Raw genomic sequence first — 21,964 nt, 5'->3', positions numbered from 1 at the left:
CATGTAAAAATTTTGGTGTCATTATTTTTCCATTTTATTTCTATTATTTTTTTACTACATATATTTTTGTGTTAGTCCATTTTTTTCACTAAAGCTCCCGCTATGCACAGGGTTCGGGAAAGGGCCCGACCACAAGGGTCCATTGTATGCAGCCTTATTTTGCATTTCTGCTAAATGCTGTTTTTAAGGCTTGAACCTGTGACCTCCTTGTCTCTTAAAAATATCTCGAAATAAAATTGAAACAATTGATCAAAACCAATCCATTTTAGAGGTTAACGACCTTTTTTTCTTTTAAAGGTAATTTTAAGTCTCAACAAATCATCCAAGTTCGATCCGTAAAAGACAAATGCTCATCTTTATCCTATTAAATAAGGAGTAAACATATCAAAGTTTTTGAGACCTTTCAAATCATAATTGAATTTATTATTTGATTGAGCATCATGATATGATCAACTTGTCACGTTATAAATTTTGAATACAAAATATATAGCTAGTGAAGGAAAATTATAGGAAGTGGGGAAAGATGATTGGTTTTTTGCCTAATATCTGGTATTTGTATTGAGCTCGATTAAATTAATATTCGTATGTGAAAATGTCATATAGTGGGAATAAAATACTTTTTAATAAATTAAAGATGACTTCATATTATATTCATGACTCAAATTTAAAGTCTTTAATTAACAATGAAAAAAATACTTATCACATCATCAAAATAGCGATACAGAAAAAATATTCACTTTTAACTTTAAAGTGAAAAAGAAGGAAAAAAAAAGTGGGAAGGTTGGTATAAATCTAGTGCTTAGTTTGGTTGGATTAATTTGCTACTCACAAGATTCATGTAAAGGAAACGTCCTAATGCAACATTCATATTTTTGTAGAAAGAATAAGATGCCCTTATTCAATGGTGCAAACGAAGAGGACAACAACAACTCAGTCCTTATCATTTCAAAGCATCTTTCACGTGATGACAAGCTTATCATTCATTCCCATTTTTATCATCATCTATATATGTGTTTGTCACTCATCTCTATCTCATCCTTATTGGTCATATTCCTTTTTTTATTTTTTATTTTTTACTATTCTATACCCATTGTATTTGTCTTCTTATGAGGGTTTTCTTGTCATTTGATCATATACCAAACCAAGCCATCACCACTAGGAGTGGTTGGGTGGTAATTATGGATTGTAAGTGATATTTTCGTGTCTTTAAGATTATTTTTCTCCGAATCTGAAATTTACTAATTTGATTAATTTGAATTTGTATAGATAAACATACTACAAAAGATAGAATTATTGATTTCTAACGAAAGAATTTTTTTATTTTCAATGACCGAGTTTTTGAAACTTTTGATTAAGATTAAGAAGTAATTCGAACTACTTCATGACACTAGTAAAGAAATGGATCTTGATAACTTAATCCTAAAAAAACTAGCTTATGAAGTGAATTAAGGTTATCCATGATCATATAAAGAAACCAAAGACCCGTAGAACGGATGTCGGACTTTAATACACATCCCTGCATGTCCAAAACAAGACATCTCTAGAGCGTGGACAGTATAATGTAGGAACGACCCAACATCTAATAAATCAAGAATAATGATGAATTTTAACTCTAATATCCTAATAAGAAATCAACATTATTAGGACCTAACTCAACCTAAAAATTAGTTCATGGACGAGGATTATTCATAAGCCGATTTAGAATTTAAAATTTATGAATTAATACAACATTTCATATATAATAAAGTTCCCATTCAAATATTTTACACAGTGTATTCGTCTTGCCGAGAATATATAAAAAATCCATCAAAAATCGATATAAGATTCTATAACGCACGCCTCTTCGATGTTTTTACTCTATGCTTTTTATGCCCCCTCCCTCCTTCTCTTCCTCTAAAAGAAATTGTTTCTCCCCTTTTTACAACCCAACTTTACAGGTTGCATAACATGTCTTTTTCCCTCTATTATCATTCTCTCATGAATTCAAAGAGAAAAAAGATGTATAACTTGAGTAAAAGTAGAACTGTGCCATCTAGCTAGTACTAGTATTACATCTTTATTTGACTTCATTTTTTTAGTCAAAGACTAATGAATTCATCCTGTTTTAATAGTTTGTCTTTTAAGAATTGTTAGTTCAAATATAAACAGTTTAAGCAAAAGTAATATCACAATATTAGATTAAAATTTAAGCTAATAGTTTCAAATTCAAGTATCTTGTCGTGAAGTTTGAAATAAATAAAATATCATTAGTGAAATAATAATTAAATTAAATTATTTAATAGGAAATGATTAAAACAATATTAAAAAAAAAAACTCTGACAGACAGCATTGCAATAATTGATGGGAGGAAATTAAATAGGTGGGGTCGAAAGAGAAGGAGAGATTCCATAGGAATCCGATAAAAACGTGGAATTGTCGGCTATTTATCAGTAATATCGTTTCGCCGCATATCTAACGCCGGTGCTCTCCAATAAATGCAACGGCCCCACTCTCAATAGATTCTCTCCCCTATTTAGAGTAAACGAAATGACAGAAATATCCTTTAGATTACAAGGTACGCGAGATGAGATGGGAATAAGAAAAGAAAACAATAGCCTATTTCATGAAATTAGCTATCTCATGAGATCATTAATTTCGAGATTAATTAATATTCATAATCAAATACAAAAAAATAATTTAATATTTTATTCTAAAATTATTATTCTTATTACATCCTAAATATATTTTTGAATAATGTTAGTCATTTAAGCTTCCAAGTGTAAGTGTTTTTGTCATTTGATTATTAGATTTAAAGATAATTATGATTAAGGAAAACTTTAATTATTAAAAACATCAAGAAAGTTCTGCCTGATTTCGAAAATTTTATCAAATACCTAAATTATAAAAAAAATAATTAGAAATTGCACCTCAAGAAATTATACCAAATACTAAAAAATAGACAACAATGTAGATTTTTTTTTTTTTAAAAGAACTATACCTTCAAATGCGAGTTGTTGTTAATTTTTAAATTTAACCAACGATATTTGTTAATTTGATGGAGACCAAAGATTCCCACTTTTGATCAAGTTAAAGGACCAATATTGGTCGAGATGTAAATTTAAGGAACTTGTTAAACCTATTCACAAACATAATGGACCATTTTGTCATTTTCTCCTTTTCTTATACATCAAATACGTTTAGTAGTAGAACTAAATTATTTTAATAAAAACGACACAATGTATGAAAAAATTGTTTGAAAGACGTTTGTACTGGTGCAAACACAAATACTCCTAAAATTCTTTTCGCGTGGTCGGAGCTAGATAGAGTCAAGCGATTTATTTGAACCTGTTTCAACAAAAAATTATATTTTTTATACATAATTTTTTAAAAATATAATCATAATAGATATTAAATCCTCAATAGCTTCTTCGTATGTTTACTTACACCGTCTTCGCCTCCCGCTTCCTTTATTGTGTATCTATCATTCAAGCATCCCAAAAGAGGAGATAAAATCGAAAAATAAAACGATAAACTATAGTATGCTTCAATTTTAACCTGGAAAGGGGAAGAGAGGTTTTGTAATATGTAAAGTCATTTCAATTTTGAATGATATATAAGATTACAAAAAAAAAACATATTATTGAAGCGTAATCTCACTAAATAACAAACCTCTAAACTTTAATTTATTGAATAAAAAATAGGGAATGAATCTGAATATTCATAGGGACAAAATAAGTAAACCTAATGTGATAAAAAACAGTGTGTTCAACACTACTGTGTTGTCCTTTCAATTTAAGTCACGCCACCCATCATTTGTAGTATCCTTTTATCATCTATTTGGGCTTTTTCATTCATGCCACACCACACATGCACCTATTACTAAATTTAGAATTTGTAATTATTAAAAAAAATTCGATGCTTTCATCATAAAATATTTGTTACTTTGTAATTAATCTTTTGTTTTCCCAATAAGTAGTAGTAGTAACTCATATTATAATGGTGTTTTCTTTCCTCTTTTTGCATCACAGAATCATATTATTGCTGCATGCAAGGCATAGTCCTCCAACATCATGATTCCTTTCTTGGTCAATATAAAAGATAAAAAGTCAAATGCAAAATACTTTAAGCCAACACAATTAAAGTTTTTGATTGATTCTGAATTTTTTTCCATCAATCTTAATTCGTTTAAACGTTTGAGCAAATTTTTGGAGTTAAATTGGAGTAACTACTTTCTTTAGATTACAATTTAGCCATTTATCTAAATGCCCAAAAAAAAACATTCAAGACTATTAGGGTCGTTTGGTATAAAGATTAATAATGTGGAGATTAGTAATATAGAAATTATTTTTATTGCGTATTTGGTTCATTACTTCCCACCTAATCTTATGTTTGATTTAAAACTCTACAAAAAGCTTCTTTCCAATTAAACCTTTAGAATTATTATGAGATTTTCTATTTCATATAATTGATCAAGATAGATAATTGCAAGACAATATTATTATTTTCGTGACCTTCTAACTAGCTAGGAGGAGTAATTTTGCCGTCATGTTTGCCATATTCTCACTTGAATTATTTGAGGATAAATAATTGTCATTTTAATAAATTAATCACTCACAAAATGTCAATTTTCAATTTAATAAATATAAACCATAAAAAAGGCAGCCCGGTGCACTAAGACTCCCGCTATGCGCAGGGTCCGGGAAAGGGTCTGACCACAAGGGTCTATTGTACGCAGCCTCTACTTTTAAAATCGAAAGATGATAAACAATGATAAAATCGAATAAATCATTTACGTTTACACATAAAAATTGCAACTTGTAGTTTTAATATGGAGTTAATATCTTAAAAGGTCAGTGAACTTTAAGAATTTATCTAACAAAGTCATTGAACTATGGTTTGTATCAAAAAATCACTCAATTAGACCTTTGTATCAACAAAATCACTCGAACTAAATTAGTTTTCAAAAAAAAAAATTGACTTTGCAAAATATTTTTCTTATATTATCTAAATCTGAACCCACAAATAAATAAAATTTGTAAGCTAATTTATTTAAATAAATTTACTAGTATGAAACTACAAATATAAAAGATCAGAAAATATAATTAAAAAAATGATTAAAAGGATTTGACGAGTATTTTTGTCTGTACATATTTAATCCAGTGGTATTAAATCCTATTTATTACTAATACCACCAAATGAAAGTATTAGTTATACACCATATAATACCATGTAGGGTGTAATTATTGCTAATTAATACCATATAACTAACAAGGATTGCGATGAAGTAGTAAGTACTCTTTCATCCTTAACCAAAAAGTTTCGGGTTCGAGTCCCCTTTGTTAGGGAGTGTTTTATCCCCCAATGTGGGACTTTCCGATTCGAATCAGAATTTGGTTGGACTCCTGTGTGGATACCAAACATCGAATGAATAATAATAATAAAAATATATCAAATTTAATACATGAACTATTTAACCTAATCGCCCTACCACACCATCCAAAGAGTATTGGCTCACAAATGCTTCAGCAAAATAGTCCATCGAAGTCCAACATAAAGATGAAAACATTGAGAACATTTAAGAAAGTAAGGTCTATAATTGTGTTTGGGTGTGCTTAGATGATTTATTAAAAAAAGAAATAAAAGTGTATTTTTGTGGCTAAACATCTTTTTTTTTATATTATTACTTCCTCTTTACATTTGGCTTCTTTGGAAAAAAGAAAGAAAATTGGCCCTTTTCAAAAGGGTAAGGGCTGTCAGGAAAATTGGGTCTTTAATTTATGATCTCAAAATTCAAGTCTTCTTTACTTTCTTAAATTTCATGTCAAGTTAAAATTAGACAAACAAATTGAAACGGAAGGAGGGAGGGAGCAAAAAGAATACATTCAGGTTCCAAGACTTAACTTGTTGATCATATTTTGAATTCAATTCTCATAAGCAACCACAAAAAAAAAAAAAAAACTTGATAACCCTGTGTTCCTCGTATGAAGACCTTAACAACAAAGAACATTGAAGTGTTCTTTTCTTTTTTCCATCTATTGGGTGATGGAATGTGTTACCACTGTGAGCTATTCAATTCTTGTTAATGGAAAACTCTCTAAGCCATTCACTGCTGCTAAAGGACTGAGACAGGGAGACCCAATCTCTCCATTCCTTTTAGCAAATAGTTATGGGATATCTGAGCAGAAGTTCGAATAAACTAAAAGAGAACAAGAACTTCAAACACTTGAGTTTTGCAGATGACCTTTTACATGTGTTTTGTGGTATTAGAATGCTCCTATACCAGAAAAATATGGAACAGGCTCTTACTGTGGTTGAGAAAACAGACCATCCTTGGAGATGCTCAACTCTTCAAGATATATGCCTTACGGACAGAAAGAAATCAAAGAGTCTGGAGTAACTTAGCAGAAGAAGTAGCATACATTTGTACTGTTAGAGCTAACTCTAGAACTAGTCTAGTCCTACATAAGCTTATTTACTAATTGGTAGTGATTGAGACTTACCTTGTAGCAGTAATTGCTGAGATATGGCTTTCTAACGTTTCACTTGGTGATAAAATACAGTTAGTTACCAAAAAAAAAAAAGAACCAAAGGATATAACAATTTTGTTTTTTCATTGTTCCAATTTTATCGGAGTCCGGAGAGGGATAACAATTTAGTTTTCTTCATTTTATCTTTTTTGCGTTGGCAGAAGGGGCTGATTAATAGGAGGACCAAGAAGTATTTTGCTAACATTCAAGCTCATATATTCCTATATTATGGCTAACTAATATACCTAAAAGCCATAGAAACTAAGACAGAAGCAGCAACCACTAACAGGGCCAGATAGAAGACAAATTACCCTCATTGCCAATCGCAAGCAAGCCACAATATCAGTCTTCTCTTTTGATAAAATGAGCAGTCAATAGCTTCGTAACTGTGAAGCCATGGAAGGAATCAACTTGAAATAGTTCTTTTAACCTTTCATCACAGATGATTGTCTTCTTATCAGATGGATCCTGGAAAGAAACAAGTACACTGTCAAATCCAGAGATTGGTGATTTGACCGCGTTTTGAAACCTACTACACATGCCTAACATACAACCACTGGAGAACTGTTAAGGGATGAGACAATACCCTTTTAATTCATGACATGTCCAAGAAATATTCATGCTCTTTATTTTCAGGAAGATGATATTAATTATACACACACACACAGAGAAATATACCACATAGCAGTACTGGGAAGAGAAGGAACTAATAAAAAGAAGAGGTAAGATAAGTTGGATAGTTAAACATGAAATACGTTGCTGTTCAAAAGAGAAAAGGGTCGCCATTATCTCATATTCAATTACTTTTTTATTCCACAACTTGTTGAAAAGGGTAATGGCATAACTCAAAACAAAGTTGAAAGGGAGGTCAAATAAAACAAGATGACTGCAGACATAACCCAATAGTCATGATTAAAATGTTATTACTTAGAAGTTAACAAGAACTTCACATACGCAATCTTAGTAGCTCAGTTGGTTGACTACCTTATTGGTAAGGGTTTGATTCCCCACCTTGTAATCCCTTCCACCATATCCCCTGCCCCTGCCCCCATTTTTTTTAAAGTGTGAGAGAGAGAGAGAGAACTTCAGACAAATTTATTTAGCAGGTCAGAGGTCCAATAGATTATCTTAAGTGAAGTACAATTAGATTCTTGAAACACAGAAACAGAATGTCAAACCCTGAATGCCCTGAAACAATTAATATTATCATACTATTGTACATAAGCCTAAATTATGATGGCATTTTAAGGTGGTATGGCATATATTTTAAATCTCCAGTCAGACTCATTTTTATCCCCAAGATGGAATGATTCATCCTAGAATTTTAAAAGCGTTAGATGCAAGATAATGTGAACCATAGAAAAGTTTTCACTACCAAAATCGCCATCACTTAAATTTATTTGATGATATCATCCAATCATAACAGCTTCAATGACAATGCTACATCGTGAGAAACTCAAAGAGTGCCAACTTTTTTTATAAAAAGGAATATGTTAACTGAATGAGTGTTAAAACCAAAACAAGAACTAAAGATAGTGAAGGATGTCAGCAGAAAATGCAACAAACCTGCAGCTCATTTTCTTTTATATATTGCCATATTCGCTTGATAACATCAGCTCGCGGCAATGCATTTTCACCAATACCTAAGAATTTCACAAGAGCATCTGATAATCGAACTGGAGCAAGAAAACCAGATCCTCCACCTTTCTGCCTTTTCTCTTTCTGCTTTGGCTCATCTAAAGCTGGTTAATTGAGAGTTGTAGATTTGACTTAGCATAATGTTGGATATGTCATTAGTTGGAGAAAACCTGAAGCAAAGGCTTCACCATACTGCAAGCAACCTATAAAGACCGGAAAGTATTTCGAAATCGAAGCCTATTACTTTCTGCACTTCGAGCAATTAATTCTCACCTTCTTCTCTGCCTTGTTTCGGTAGCCTTCTCTTCACAGAGGATTTGACTTGAGTGGCTGCATGAGTCAAGGAAAAAGGTCCTAAATATAAAAAGTATTTCACAAATTCACAAGCACCTCAACTAAGTTGAGTGTGATCTTATAGATATGATAGGTGAAGCCACTACCAAGCAGAAATTTTAATCTAGACAGGCTGCTATACACAACAACAACAACATGCCTAGTGCAGTCCTACAAAGTGGGGTCTGGAGAGGGTATAGAGCGTACGCAGACCATACCTCTACCTTAGAGGTAGAGAGGCTATTTCTGATACACCCTCGGCTCAAGACAATGTTAATCTATAAAAAGAAGTAGTGGAAGTACAAGAAACAACAAACAGTAAGAAAACAACAGCAGTAACAAAACAACAAATAATAGCAAAACAATACTGCAAAATAAGACTATAATCAAACTACACTAAACAACAAATAGTAATAGAAATTGAAGAACAAGAAATTAAAAGAGTAATACTACGACTACTAGTATGGACAACAAGACAAACACTCCTACCTACTAGTATGGATGCACTCCTACTTACTACCGTTCTACCCTAATTTGTGTCCTACACACCTTTCTATCTAAGGTCATATCCTGAGTAATCTTCAATTGTTCATGTCATATTTAATCACCTCTCTCCAATACTTCTTTGGTCTACCTCTACATCTCCTGAATTCATCCATAGCCACCCTCTCACATCTCTGCACTGGGGCATCCGTGCATCTCCTTACATGCTGCTATGTGTACTGCTGAAACCCCTTACTTGAACCCCGTAATTGGTATGATGTCAAATAATTACGCAATAAAGCAGGAAAGTAAGCAACTATTTGCTTCAAGAAAACAAATAAACAACTGACCATAGGCACAGTGCTCTTCTGCAATCATTTTGCTAAAAGCAATATTCCCAATAACTATAGCAATACCATGATAATGCGAAATGGCTCATATTGCAAAATTCCACAATGAAATTGTCAAAAGGAAAGTAAAAATACCATCTTTCTCATCTATGGGCCAAATATGCTTGGATAGCACCTTGTTCATCTGAAACATGTCTATTGTTTTGACCCGAAAAATTCCAGTCAAAACTTCATCACATAAAATTTTCCGCTTGTTCTTTGGGTTTTGTAAATTCTTCTCCCGGATATAGGCCCAAATCTTCTTGACGACCTATTAACAAAAATACATCACCAAAAGTATACATGAAATTAGATCGAAGACAAAGTAAGGGTCATAACAACGACATGCCATAGAAGTAATGCAACACCTCTGGTCTGCCAAGTTCTGACTCGCCAACCAATTTCTGAAGCTGTGGAGAAAGTTCACATGGCTTGTTAAAGCCCCCTTTTTTCTTTGCCTTTGCTTCTCCATTCATTTTCTCAGACCTACTTTGATAATATTCGGCGTGAACAACATTAGAAAAAGCAGTATTTACAAGTGGTTGATCAAAATTAAGCCAGGAATGAGCTTTCTGATCCTATTGCAGCTTTCCTATATCACATGTAATTGCTGATACTTGTGATAATTATCAGTAAACAATACCATTTAGATTATTTATTAGCATACAGATTCTTGCCTTCACTTATTTTTTTCTTGCACTTGAACTATCTACAGTAACAGAATATCTGCCAGCAACATGATTAGAATGCAGTGAACAATCTACTGACACAAGATCAATAATTGAATCAATGCAAGATATCATACCGCGCTTTCTTCTTTGCCCCAGTGGCACTCTCATCCTCTTCTTCTTGGGAGCAAGAATCACCATTTTCATCTTCCTTCACATTCACTGATTCTTGTTCTTTCTCCTCTTCTTCTTCTTGGGAGCAAGAATCATCATTTTCACCATCCTTGTCATTCTCTGCTTCGTGTACGTCGTCGTTAGGAGTTTCCTCAACATGGGTTCGAAGGAAAAGATCGATTTGGTCTCTGATAAAGGCTTTCCTGTCAAGTAAATCAACCCCAAATTCCTCCTCAAGCCTCCGACGTACGGTGCCAGCGGTGGCAATTTCAAGGTCGGAAACTCGGAGTATTTCCCGGAGCCGATGAACCAACACGGAATCCGACACCATTGTTGGGTATAATGGAAAAGAAAATCAACTAGTGTTCCATGGACGAAGTAAACCTAACTTCGTCAGAGAAACAGAGTTGAATGCTGGCAAGTAAAATAAGAGACTCTGCTTAATGTCAAACAAGGAAACTGTTAAGTACTCTCTCAATTCTTTCGCTAAAAACATCCGGAACAGACTTATTATAAAAGTAAAATGAACAAAAAGCTTTCTTTATTAGCGATTGTGGTCTAAAAGTCACCAGTTTAGCACAATTTAAATTCAAGAAAAGAAAAGACAAAATTCAAAATTGAATAAACAACATAAAATACTATATACAATTTATTTAGTTTTATCATTTATGAATCAATTGACTCAAATTTAATTTTTTAAATGCACACTTAAACCAAAAAAGAAAAAAATATATCAAAGAATAAGTCTTAATAGATATGAACAAAACAATCAAAGCTACAATTGAAGCATTGAAATAAAAGAATTGACAGTAATAAATACAATATAAAACTTATTTAAAAAGAAAAAAAAATTATATTGATCAAGTAAATTATCTCTTTTATGCAATTGTTGAAGCATTCATATCATAAAGAGTTAGGTTGAAAGATTATACAGAAATGAAGTTTCTTGTATTAAGAATTTCCATTGAAGTCTTTACTTCCGCTGAATCCTCTGCTGTCTTTCTTCATCCGACTCGTTTCTATTTTCGTTGTCTGTTGGCATTCGCTACTTGATCCAGACGGATTTAGCCTATATTCACTTATCGAATTACTGTACTAATCACTGCTGTATAAAAATTGTCACGCGCCAATTATAAGATTGGGAAGAAAAGGAACACGGAATAGGGCGTGAGGAGGGAGGAAGAAAAATGACCATATCTATTAGTTTTTGCCAAGAAACTACAGAAGGATGAATATTATAATTTTTGACATAAATAAAAAATGTTTTTTTGTTCACTTTTATAACACATGGATGTACCTTAAGTTTGTCTCATAATTAAAGGATGTTTTTAGCCAAAAACTCGAGAAAACGAACTCTTCAAACTATTTGGAATAGGGCTAAAGTAATATTAGCGTTCGAATAAGCAGTTTTTTTTTGTACTTATTAAACTTCTTCTTCACTAAATAAATTTCTTTTTATAAAGATCTTGTTTTAATCTTTTATAATGTTCTAACTCATAAAGTATAATTTCAAAGTTCGTAACTTTTTTTATAATTTTCATATTTGCAAAGTACATCAGTTTGTTGTTGGATTGGACATACCTAACTAGAATTTGATCCCAAATTTTCAAATATTCTTGGCAAGTTATTTTTTGGTGAAGTTGGCTACAAATTCTTTTAAAAATATTTGACTGTTTTAAAAATTATCATTTTATACCCTTAAGTTCTAAAAATTATTAAAAATATTCATAAGTTTGTATTGTCATTTTATAATGAACATGTTCCATTAAAAGAAATTTTATAACATAATTGATAACAATCAACAACAACAAATTAACAGTATAGACAAGATCAATACATTAATCACATTAAAAACAAAATGTAGAAAGGAATAGTTTGGTTATTTATTAATAAATAGATATGTTATTTAATAGTGTTGGCTAACCACGTTAATGGAGTAAGTTGGTAGATAAATATTAGTTAGAATTATAAATGATGATTTTTTTTATAAAATATAAAAGTTTGGGTAATTTTAAAATTTTTAAAAAACTTCTCAAGTTCCCAAGTTCTAGTTTTTTTAAGAACTTGGGAAGTTGGATATTTGTCAAATATATTCGTCAGATAATGACAAATTATATGACCAAACACTAATTTTCAAATTTTTTTCAAAAACAATTTAGAACCAAACGGCACCCTAGAGTTGGATTGTTGGCAAGCAGGCCAAGCCCAATTTGATCTTCCCAATTACTAGATTTATTTGATTCTATAACGACCTGTTCCCTTTGTTACGGGTGAGGCAATAGAGAAGAAATATGAGCTAGAAAACTTTGGATAGTGACTTCGGAAAATTTAAGCCTAGGCTAGACTTGATCAAATTCTGAGTTAAGTGAGGTCTAGGGTGATACTGATATGGATGGGGATTGAATCTTTAGTTGATTGGGTTAGTTGATAGACAAGACGTTACGAAGCATGTACGACTTTACAGAATCACATTCGGGTGAATAAAACTCCCGGAATCGATCTTGGCGTGAAAGATATATTTTAAGGCGTCTTGGGACAATGGTGTGTTGTTAAAGGGAAGACTTTGAGACTCTTTACGAGCTCTCTGTCTCCACCTATCCCGCCAGGGCGGGGCCTCCATAGCGGAATAGTCCCGCTGTGGCGGGATAGAACGCGACTTAAGTTGGAAAAAAGTTCCATAACAGATTTATTCACTTCCACTTTGTTCTTAAGAGACCAGAAGCGACTTAGGGCGAATTCTTATTGATTCCCATCACAATTTGTGCCAAATGTAAGTAAATCACTCCCTAAACTTGTAATTTCATTCCTAGAACCCATAACTATGGTGGGTGATTATTGGGGAGGATTTTTGACTGAAACTAATAGTGGAAAATAGCCCTAGAATGGGGGTTAGGATCATGGGTTTGGCCTAAGAGGAAAATTATGTTATAACTCATATAAATTAGGCCCTTGTATTGATCTGTTGTATGTTATTACTGTTTTAGACCAAGAACAAGTTGAATGAACCCATAAGGGAAAAACTCTTGCACTTTAGAGTTGTCAAAGCTTGACTTTGAGGTAGGTGATGGTTTGTTTCTTGTATGTGATTAATATACATGCTAAATTACTCCACTGCATGTATATATATATATATATATATATATATATATATATATATATATATATATATATGAATAGAGAAGAATGCAGTGACCTATGTTAAATTAGTACTTACTGGCCATGACTTGTAATGAACCTATTCTTGATAGATATAATAATTGACTATTTACTATGATTGTGTCTGACTTGTATACTTGGATTGGGTGTCATATTCTGACACATATTTGAATCGGGTGTCACGTTTTGACAAATAAATAAGTGATTGTAGGTCCCACGAGAAGACTCTTATGTAAAATTGCATGATATTGAGACTGTTGAACTGTGATAATGTTGAGCACCGATTAGGAGATGAGATTGGTTAAGTTTGTTCTGTATAATTGTGCTTATGGTGCTGTATTTACTTATTCATGTCTCGCTTATTGTCTAATCGCGTGATCTTATCAGTATCCTATTGACTTTATGTACTTATATTACACTTGTTATATCTTTGTTGAGTATAGGGCATATTCAAACGGCTGTTGAGAGACCTAGAATAAAGGACCGTTAGCTGCTTGAGTTCAAAGAGTGAACAATTTCTTTCAAGTTGTTGTGGACTCTCCTTGTTATAGTCTTTCTTTCGGGACTTGGACTCTGAAACACTGTCTTTACTTTATTACTTTTTGGGGTTGCACCCCCTTTTTCCTAGACTTGATGTTTTGCTAGAATTTTCGCACATTCGACTTCCAGTTCCTAGGAGTTAATTTCCACATATATTCGAATTTATAACTAGATCTTTCTGATTTTATGGGAATTAAATATTATTTATTGGTTAAACCTACTTCCCCATCTTTAAATTGCTTATATCTGGTGAATGTTGTGAGTTTGGACTGTACTAATGATACTTCCATCGAAGGATTAGTATGGGTACTAGTTACGACAAATTGGGATCGTGACAGATTCACCGTCTACGTTTTTTGAAAAATATTGTGGAGTACCACAAAATTAACATGTCCAATAAATTGAAGGACAACTGAAAACGAGAAAAAACTTGTATCTTCAAAATGTGTGAGAAGTTAGTGTCCATTTTCTTTCAATTTTTATGAAATACGTACATTGCAAGTGTGTTTTACATTAATCAATAAAATAATATATAAAAATAAATATATTAGAAATTAATATTAAAATAAATATTATTTTATTTTTATAAGTAGCAATTGATATTGAAATTTCTGGACCTAGATAAAAATGACAATTTTGTGAGTAATTTTTTTACTTTAACAAAACAAGATAGATTAAATGTCTTCCTCTTTATAATTTATATTTAAAGTTGCACAAAATAATTACTACTCCCTTCAATCGAAAATAAGTGAATTCCTACTATTATCTTTGTTCAAAATAAATATATTTTCAAAGACTAAAGAAGTCATTAATTTAGGTCCAAAATGACCTTTTCTTTAATATAATTTTAATTAAATAATTTGAATAATTTTTTTAAACATGTGCCGGTCATCTATTGGTTACAATTTAATTATTTAAAATTAATTATAAATTAAAATTTCTTTAACATAATTTTAATTAAATAATTTGAATAATTTTTTTAAACATGTGAAAGCTATCTATTGTCTATAATTTAATTATTTATAAAAAAAAAGGGCAGCCCGGTGTACTTAAGCTCCCGCTATGCGCAGGGTCCGGGGAAGGGCCCGACCACAAGGTTCTATAATTAATTATAAATTAAAATTTATTTAACAGAATTTTAATTATGAAAAAGGGCCTAAAATGCCCTCGAACTATTGAAAATGGTACAAAAATACCCCTCATGCCCTTTTCCGTTAAAGAAAATGTCATTTTTGGATCTAAATGTGGATGTCAAGGGCATTTTAGGCCTAATAGATGGATGATGGACATTTTTGTATCATTTTTAACAATTTGAGGGCATTTAAAGCCTTTTTCCGTATATTTTATTGAGCAAAAATATATAATAAACTAAATTTCAAACACAACTATTTTTTCTTTTTTAAAAATATCAATAAAAGAAAAGGATAATATTATGAAATGACTTTTTAATTAGTGTAGTTGATTAGCTTTCTTAAGGTAATACACAAAAGTGTATATATGATATGTGGCTTCTGAATCTACACATCACGATATGGTAAATACAATCGCTAGAAATATTTTAATGACAAGTAAATGTTAGTACATTTCAACAGGTTACTTAGTTTGAATTGGATGGAGTGTCTTTTTAAGTCTTCCCCATCCCTAGAGAAATTATGTGAAACACTACAAAGTTGAAAATCCTAACTATCTTAGGAAACAAAATTTTTAAGAAGTTAGTAATAATTTTATTTGCATTTTATGCAATATACAAAGTTCAAGAACCGATAAATTGCTCTAAAATGAATTACTTTTATGTGTCACATCTCAAATATTTTAATATGTGATAGTAATAATTTTTTTGTGCGTAGACAAAAAATTTGCATTAAAAGATCAAATTTATTGAAGACTAGATCAACATTTTCCTATAGAGAATATTAGATATGCATATTTAAGTTTTCGAATTGAGAGAAATGTGATAACTTGATGAGTAACTTCTTTACTTGAACAAGACAACATAATATCAAAGTTTATTAGTCGTCTTCTTCTTCTTTTTTACAACTTATATTTACAGTTGTACACGACAAGTACTAATTTGTTAAGTCTTTTTTATTCTTTGAAAATTTTTATGAACAACACAAAATTAATTAATACGCTTAACAAGTTGAAAGATAGTTGAAATCGAGTAAAGTTATCATTATTTTGCCATTTATAACAGTTAGTAGTCATTTTATTTATGTTTTTATGCAATATACAAGAATTCAAAAATTGATAACTTTCTCTAAAGGAGATGATCTTTTATGTTTTTTCTTCTAATATTTCAATATGTGATAGTAATATATTATTTTTTCTGTGAATTTTTTTTAATATTAAAAGTCGATTAGGAAACAAGTAACTGATAAATTAAAATTAAAACTAGTGCAATGCATAAAATTAAAAATCTTTATAAAATTAACTTTTGATTTCGATAAAGCTACTCAAAATAATTGGCAAGAGATTAATGATTACGTGAATTGCGTAAATAATTTCAATTAACCTATCTCATGTAGAAGATCAGTTAATGACTATTTATACCGAACCAAATAACTATACTAATTCATTATATTGAAGATTATATTAACATTTTCTTGTAAAGAATATTAGATATGTATATTTTTAGTTCCTTATCCGTAAAAAGAGTGACAACTTGATGAGTAGCTTCTTTACTTTGACAAGATAAGATAATATCAAAGCTTCTTATGTCTTTTTCTTACAACTTATACTTAAAGCTGCATAAGTCATTTTACTTCCTCCGATAAGTAAATTTTTAGCCCTTTTTAAATCTAAACTAAACGATTATTTTTTAAATTTTTTTTAGAAAGATTAATAATTATTTTTTCTAAAATTATCCATTTCTAACTATTTTTTCTTTTAGCTATTTCATATTTTTAGTGGTATAAATAAAAAGGGAGTATTCACATGAATTGTACTAATTGTAAGTTAAATTTATAATTTTATATATTTAATATTAGTAATCATTGACAGTAAACTTCATGGAGAAAAAAATATTCAAATTGCTTCATTATATGCTAACAATTATAAATTTAAATCTCAACGTTGTTTATTGTACTTTTAAGAAGAGCAAATGAATAATATAGTCAAACGATCATTTAATTAATGTTTAAATCACTTTATTAAGAGTGTGCTACCCTATAAAAAATTTATTTGAATTGTAGGAAATATTTTGTTGAGTCTTCTCCATCTTCTAAAAAGTTTTATGAAACACTACAAAATTAATATATTTAACAAGTTGGAAGGCAAAGGTGAAATCATAACTATTTTGAAAAATATAAGAGGTAGTGCTCCTTTTCTTTTCATTTTTATGCAATATATTCAAGAGTCTAAGAATTGTTGTCCTGCATTACCTTTATATATATATATATATATATATATATATATATATATATATATATATATATATATATATATATTATGAAAGAAAGGTAGCGGATGTTTTATTTTTTATGGGCCCTATTTAATTGGTTGATGTAAATCCTTTTCTTTTCTATAGAAGTTCGGCTATAAATAACCTACTTGTTTTGTGTAATTAAACACATTGAAGAAGCATATTACTCCGTTGCCTCTTTCTTCCACTGCCACTGCTCCTCTTCATTTCTTTCTTTAGTTTTAATAGTGAAAGTTTTGAGCCTAAACGCGTCAAAGAATGTCGACGTAGATGTGATTGTACAGAATGGCAAAAGACAATTCAAACAGAATTACACTCACTTGCTAAACGTGAGGTTTTTAGACCTATAGTCCTAACCCTTGAAGGTGTAAAACCAGTTGGCTATAAATGGATTTTTGTGTGAAAATGAAATGAGAGAAATGAAATTGTAAAATACAAGGCACACCTTGTTGCACAAGGATTCTCTCAAAGACCCGGGGTCAACTATAAAGAAACATATTCACCTATTATGGATGAAATAACTTTTTGATATCTCATTAGTTTAGCTATACATAAAAATCTTAAAATACATCTAATGGATATAGTTACAACTTACCTTTATGGTTCACTTGATAATGAAATTTACATGAAAATTTCAGTAGGATTAAAATTGCCTGAAATATGTACTAAGTCTCGGGAGATGTACTCAATCAAATTGCAAAGATCATTATATGGTTTGAAACAATCATGGCGTATGTGATATAATCACCTTAGTGAGTATTTGATAAATGAAGGTCATATAAATGATGTCATTTGTCCATCTATTTTTATTAAGAAAATAAAATCAGAGTTTTGTTATACTCGCCGTTTATGTTGATGACATAAATCTCATTGGATTCCCTGAAGAGGTCAGAAAAACGATTAAATATCTAAAGAAAGAATTTGAGATGAAAGATCTTGAAAAGATAAATTTTTGTCTGGATCTGCAAATTGAACATTTAGCAGATGAGGTCTTTGTCCACCAATCTGCCTATACTGAGAAAATCTTAAAATGATTTTACATGGACAAAACACATCCATTAAGTACTCCAATGGTTTCGATCACTTGAAGTGGATAAAGATCCAGTTCGACCTCCAGAAGAGAATAAAGAACTTCTTGGTCCTGAAGTACCATATCTCGGTGCTATTGGTGTACTTATGTATCTTGCTAATGCAACCAGGCCTGATATAACATTTTCTGTTAATTTTCTAGCAATGTATAATTCATCCCTAACACGAAGACATTAGAACGGTATCAAACATATTTTGCGATACCTAAAAAGTATCATTAATATGAGTTTATTTCATACTAATAAAGGTTGTACAAACCTTACTGATTATATAAATGAGGTTATTTATCAGATCCATATAAAGCTCGATCTCAAACAGACTATCTATTTACATACGGAAGAACTGTTATATCATGGAGATCTACAAAGTAGTCTATTGTTGTTACTTCTTCAAATCATGCTGAAATAATATCAATTTATGAAGCAAGTAGAAAATGTGTGTGGTTGAGATCAATGAAACAATTCATTAAAAAAAATGCGTCCTGGAAAATGATGTCAAAGTACCCACAGTTATATTCGAAGACAATGATGCGTGTATAACTCATTTGATAGGTGACTTCATAAAATGAGACAGAACGGAAAATATTTCACCAAAATTATTCTTCACACATGATCTATAGAAGAATGGTGATATTGATATACACCAAGTTTGTTCGAGTGATCATATTGCAGATTTATTCACAAAGACATTACCTACATCAACTTTTGAGAAGCTAAGATATAAGATTAGAATGCGTCGTGTCCAAAATATCAAATGAAGTTTTCATCAGGGAGAGTAAAATACGCGCTATACTCTTTTCCCTTAACCAAAGTTTTATCCTACTGGATTTTTCTGGTAAGATTTTTAATGAGACAACACTCAAATCGTATTATCAGATATGTGTACTCTTTTTCCTTCACTAGAATTTTTTCTTCTGAATTTTTTCTAATAAAATTTTAACGAGACACAATATCTATGGGCGTTCAGGATAACTATGTACATTGTTTCTTGTAAAAATTTTAATGAGCCACATTACATGTGAACGTTCAATGGGAAGTGTTATGAAAGAAAGATAATGGATGTTCCACTTTCTTTATAGGACCCACTTAATTGGTTGATGTAAATCCTTTCCTTCTCCATAGAAGTTCGGCTATAAATAGCCTATCTGTTTTGTGTAATTAAACACACTAAAGAAGCATATTACTCCTTTGCCTCTTTCTTCCACTGCCACTTCACCTCTTCATTTCTTTCTTTAGTTTCAATAATTTGTTTTATAACACACACACATATATATATAATAATTTTGTATGTACAAATGAAAAAAATCACTTTAAAGAATGATTTGAGGAAGATTAAATCAAAATTTTCTTGCAAAGAATGTTAGATATTTATGTTGAAGTTTTTAGATCTTGCGGAAGGTGATATCTGCACGAATAACTCCCTTAGCTTAACAAGACAAAATAGTATCGGAGCTTCTTAAATTGTCCTTTTGCATTTTATATTTAAACAACAACAATATGCTCAGTGCAATTTCATTAGTAAGGTCTGAGGAGGGTAAAGTGTATGCAGACCTTACCATTACCTCATGGATGGAGGTAGAGAGTTGAAGTTGAAGATAATTATTATTTCGTTAAGTCTTCTCCATTTTCTAATTTTTTTTGTGAAACACTATAAATTAATATGTCTAATAAGTTGAAAGATAATTAAAAACAAGTAAAATCATAATGGTTACAAGTAAATTTTATGAAAAAATATTAATATTTATTTTCTCTCCATTTTATACAATATACAGAGTTCAAAAACTGTCCACTTGCTATAAAGAAAATTACTTTATATGTCATTTTTTGAATGTTTTATTATATAATAGTAATAATATATTTTGTTTGTGTAAAGAAAAAACTGTCTTAAAGGTTGATTTGCTAAAGCTCAAATCAACATTTTCCTATAAAGAATATTAGATATGTATATCAAAATTTCTGAATATTGACGAAGGTGACAACTTTGTGAGTAACTTATTTATCTTAGCAATATAAAATTATATCAGAACTTTTTAAGTCCTTCTCTCACAATTTATATTTAAAATTAAATAAAATAATTATTATTTTATTAAATCTTTCTTGTCCATCATCTGAAAAGCCTTATGGAACACAATAAATATCATAACTCATAAGATTATCATGTTTAATGACATGATCTCCCCAATTACAAATTTGATTAATAAGATATATACGATAAATTTGTTCAAAAAATAAATTTTATTTTTAGTATATTGCTGCAAAATATTTAATCATCTTCGATCATAATCTTCATGTGGTCATACTGTGGTATGTTAATCCGCTCAAATAATTTACTTTATAATGATCTTATTCCTTTTTAGCATATATAAATATATTTACATCATCTTCTAATATCTATTTAATTAAAAGAGTAACTTTTTTTTATTTCTTTCTCAATGTTAATTAGTTTGATGATCAGTAGATGACACATTTCATTACTAATTTTAGGTATATTTTTTGTTGTTGCTAATTTGAAGTGTTATTTGATGCTCAAATGTTGTAATAAGTCTTCATATAAATTTTATCTTTCTCAAAAATTTAATTGTCCATTATATTTATCACCTCTAAAAATATCTTTAAAATGATAAAATTTGAGAGAATATTAACATTTTTTGTATCTACTTTATGGAGAATGAAAAGATAAAATACAAAAGTTTATTATTTGAATTCAAAATTTGTTCAAGGATTATTTCAATTATTTCAGTAATAGTGTTAAAAAAAAATACCCGCATTTAATATTTACACGAATGAAAATGAAGATACATATTTTTCAAATTATTATTGAATTATAAATCATTGCTCTATGTAAATATCAATTGCAAGTAAATTTTGAAATATTATATTTTTAATTAGTCAATTAAAATAACTTTTATCCCATACTCATACTATTTATAGTTATCATTGATATATTGTAAGTCAGGCCCTTCCCCGGATTCTGCGCATAGCGGGAGTCTTAGTGCACCGAGCTGCCTTTTTTATTGATATATTGTAAGTACAATTATGTACAAACTTTTTTATACATAAAAGATTTCTAAAGAAATATATTGGTTGTGACCTTTCTTAGACTAATGTCTATTATAAGAAAACCTATAATTCTCAATTTCAAAATTCCACAATTGTTGTAAATTTGTGCAACTGACACCAACACTTGGACGCTTTCTCGTGCTCTGTGTAACAACCTTATCCACCCTCCCCACAAGGGTACTTTCGTCATTCTAACAAGGGCATTTTGTCATTAAACTAATTTATTCCCAAATAAACAGAATTAACTACTCTAAACAGATCTGTATTCTTATGTCAAATGCTGTCAATAACATTGAAGAAAGATCAAAAGACAACACTGTACACTAACTTCTTCTAATTACGTAATTTTGGTTGGGTCAAAATAATTTTTCTCCCAAACTTTAATTTAAAAAATCAAATTTCTTTCAACTTTTAACAATAATTATTTTTAAATCAAAGACTCTGATTTGAATTAGTGGACTTAACTAGTTCTCGTTTTAAAAAAAGAAAGTAAAAGCAATAAAAAAAA

At 30.4% G+C, this 21,964-nt stretch overlaps 1 protein-coding gene across 3 annotated transcripts; it reads right to left on the bottom strand.

Annotated features, from left to right (window-relative positions):
• Positions 1–5,133: 5,133 nt before the first annotated feature.
• On the bottom strand, positions 5,134–10,706 carry LOC129885523 (upstream activation factor subunit spp27-like). Of its 3 annotated transcripts, XM_055959821.1 has the most exons (7): positions 10,155–10,706; positions 9,718–9,838; positions 9,446–9,620; positions 8,418–8,474; positions 8,073–8,248; positions 6,818–6,974; positions 5,134–5,381 (listed from the first exon to the last, which is right to left on the bottom strand). In XM_055959821.1, exons 1-6 carry the CDS (start codon positions 10,520–10,522, stop codon positions 6,849–6,851), a joined length of 1,023 nt encoding a protein of 340 aa, XP_055815796.1. In that variant the 5' UTR covers positions 10,523–10,706; the 3' UTR covers positions 5,134–5,381; positions 6,818–6,848. The 3 variants fall into 3 exon arrangements, with proteins under 3 accessions (XP_055815796.1, XP_055815795.1, XP_055815797.1); XM_055959820.1 differs by lacking the exon at positions 5,134–5,381 and having other exon boundaries at positions 6,572–6,974; XM_055959822.1 differs by lacking the exon at positions 5,134–5,381 and having other exon boundaries at positions 6,572–6,974; positions 9,718–9,835; positions 10,155–10,705.
• Between the last annotated feature and the right edge of the window lie 11,258 nt (positions 10,707–21,964).

Source organism: Solanum dulcamara, chromosome 4 (assembly GCF_947179165.1).
Source record: "Solanum dulcamara chromosome 4, daSolDulc1.2, whole genome shotgun sequence".
NCBI classification, from domain to species: Eukaryota; Viridiplantae; Streptophyta; class Magnoliopsida; order Solanales; family Solanaceae; genus Solanum; species Solanum dulcamara.
This window is presented reverse-complemented; position numbering and strand designations above follow the sequence as displayed.

What these genes read in the sequence shown, in the direction of transcription:
- LOC129885523 (XM_055959821.1), bottom strand. Translation starts at nt 10,522, where the DNA reads ATGGTGTCGGATTCCGTGTTGGTTCATCGGCTCCGGGAAATACTCCGA. An exon ending in CAGAACTTGGCAGACCAGAG is followed by an intron (nt 9,621 to 9,717) that starts GTGTTGCATTAC and finishes TTTTGTTAATAG; the next exon opens with GTCGTCAAGAAGATTTGGGC. An exon ending in GCCCATAGATGAGAAAGATG is followed by an intron (nt 8,475 to 9,445) that starts GTATTTTTACTT and finishes TGACTCATGCAG; the next exon opens with CCACTCAAGTCAAATCCTCT.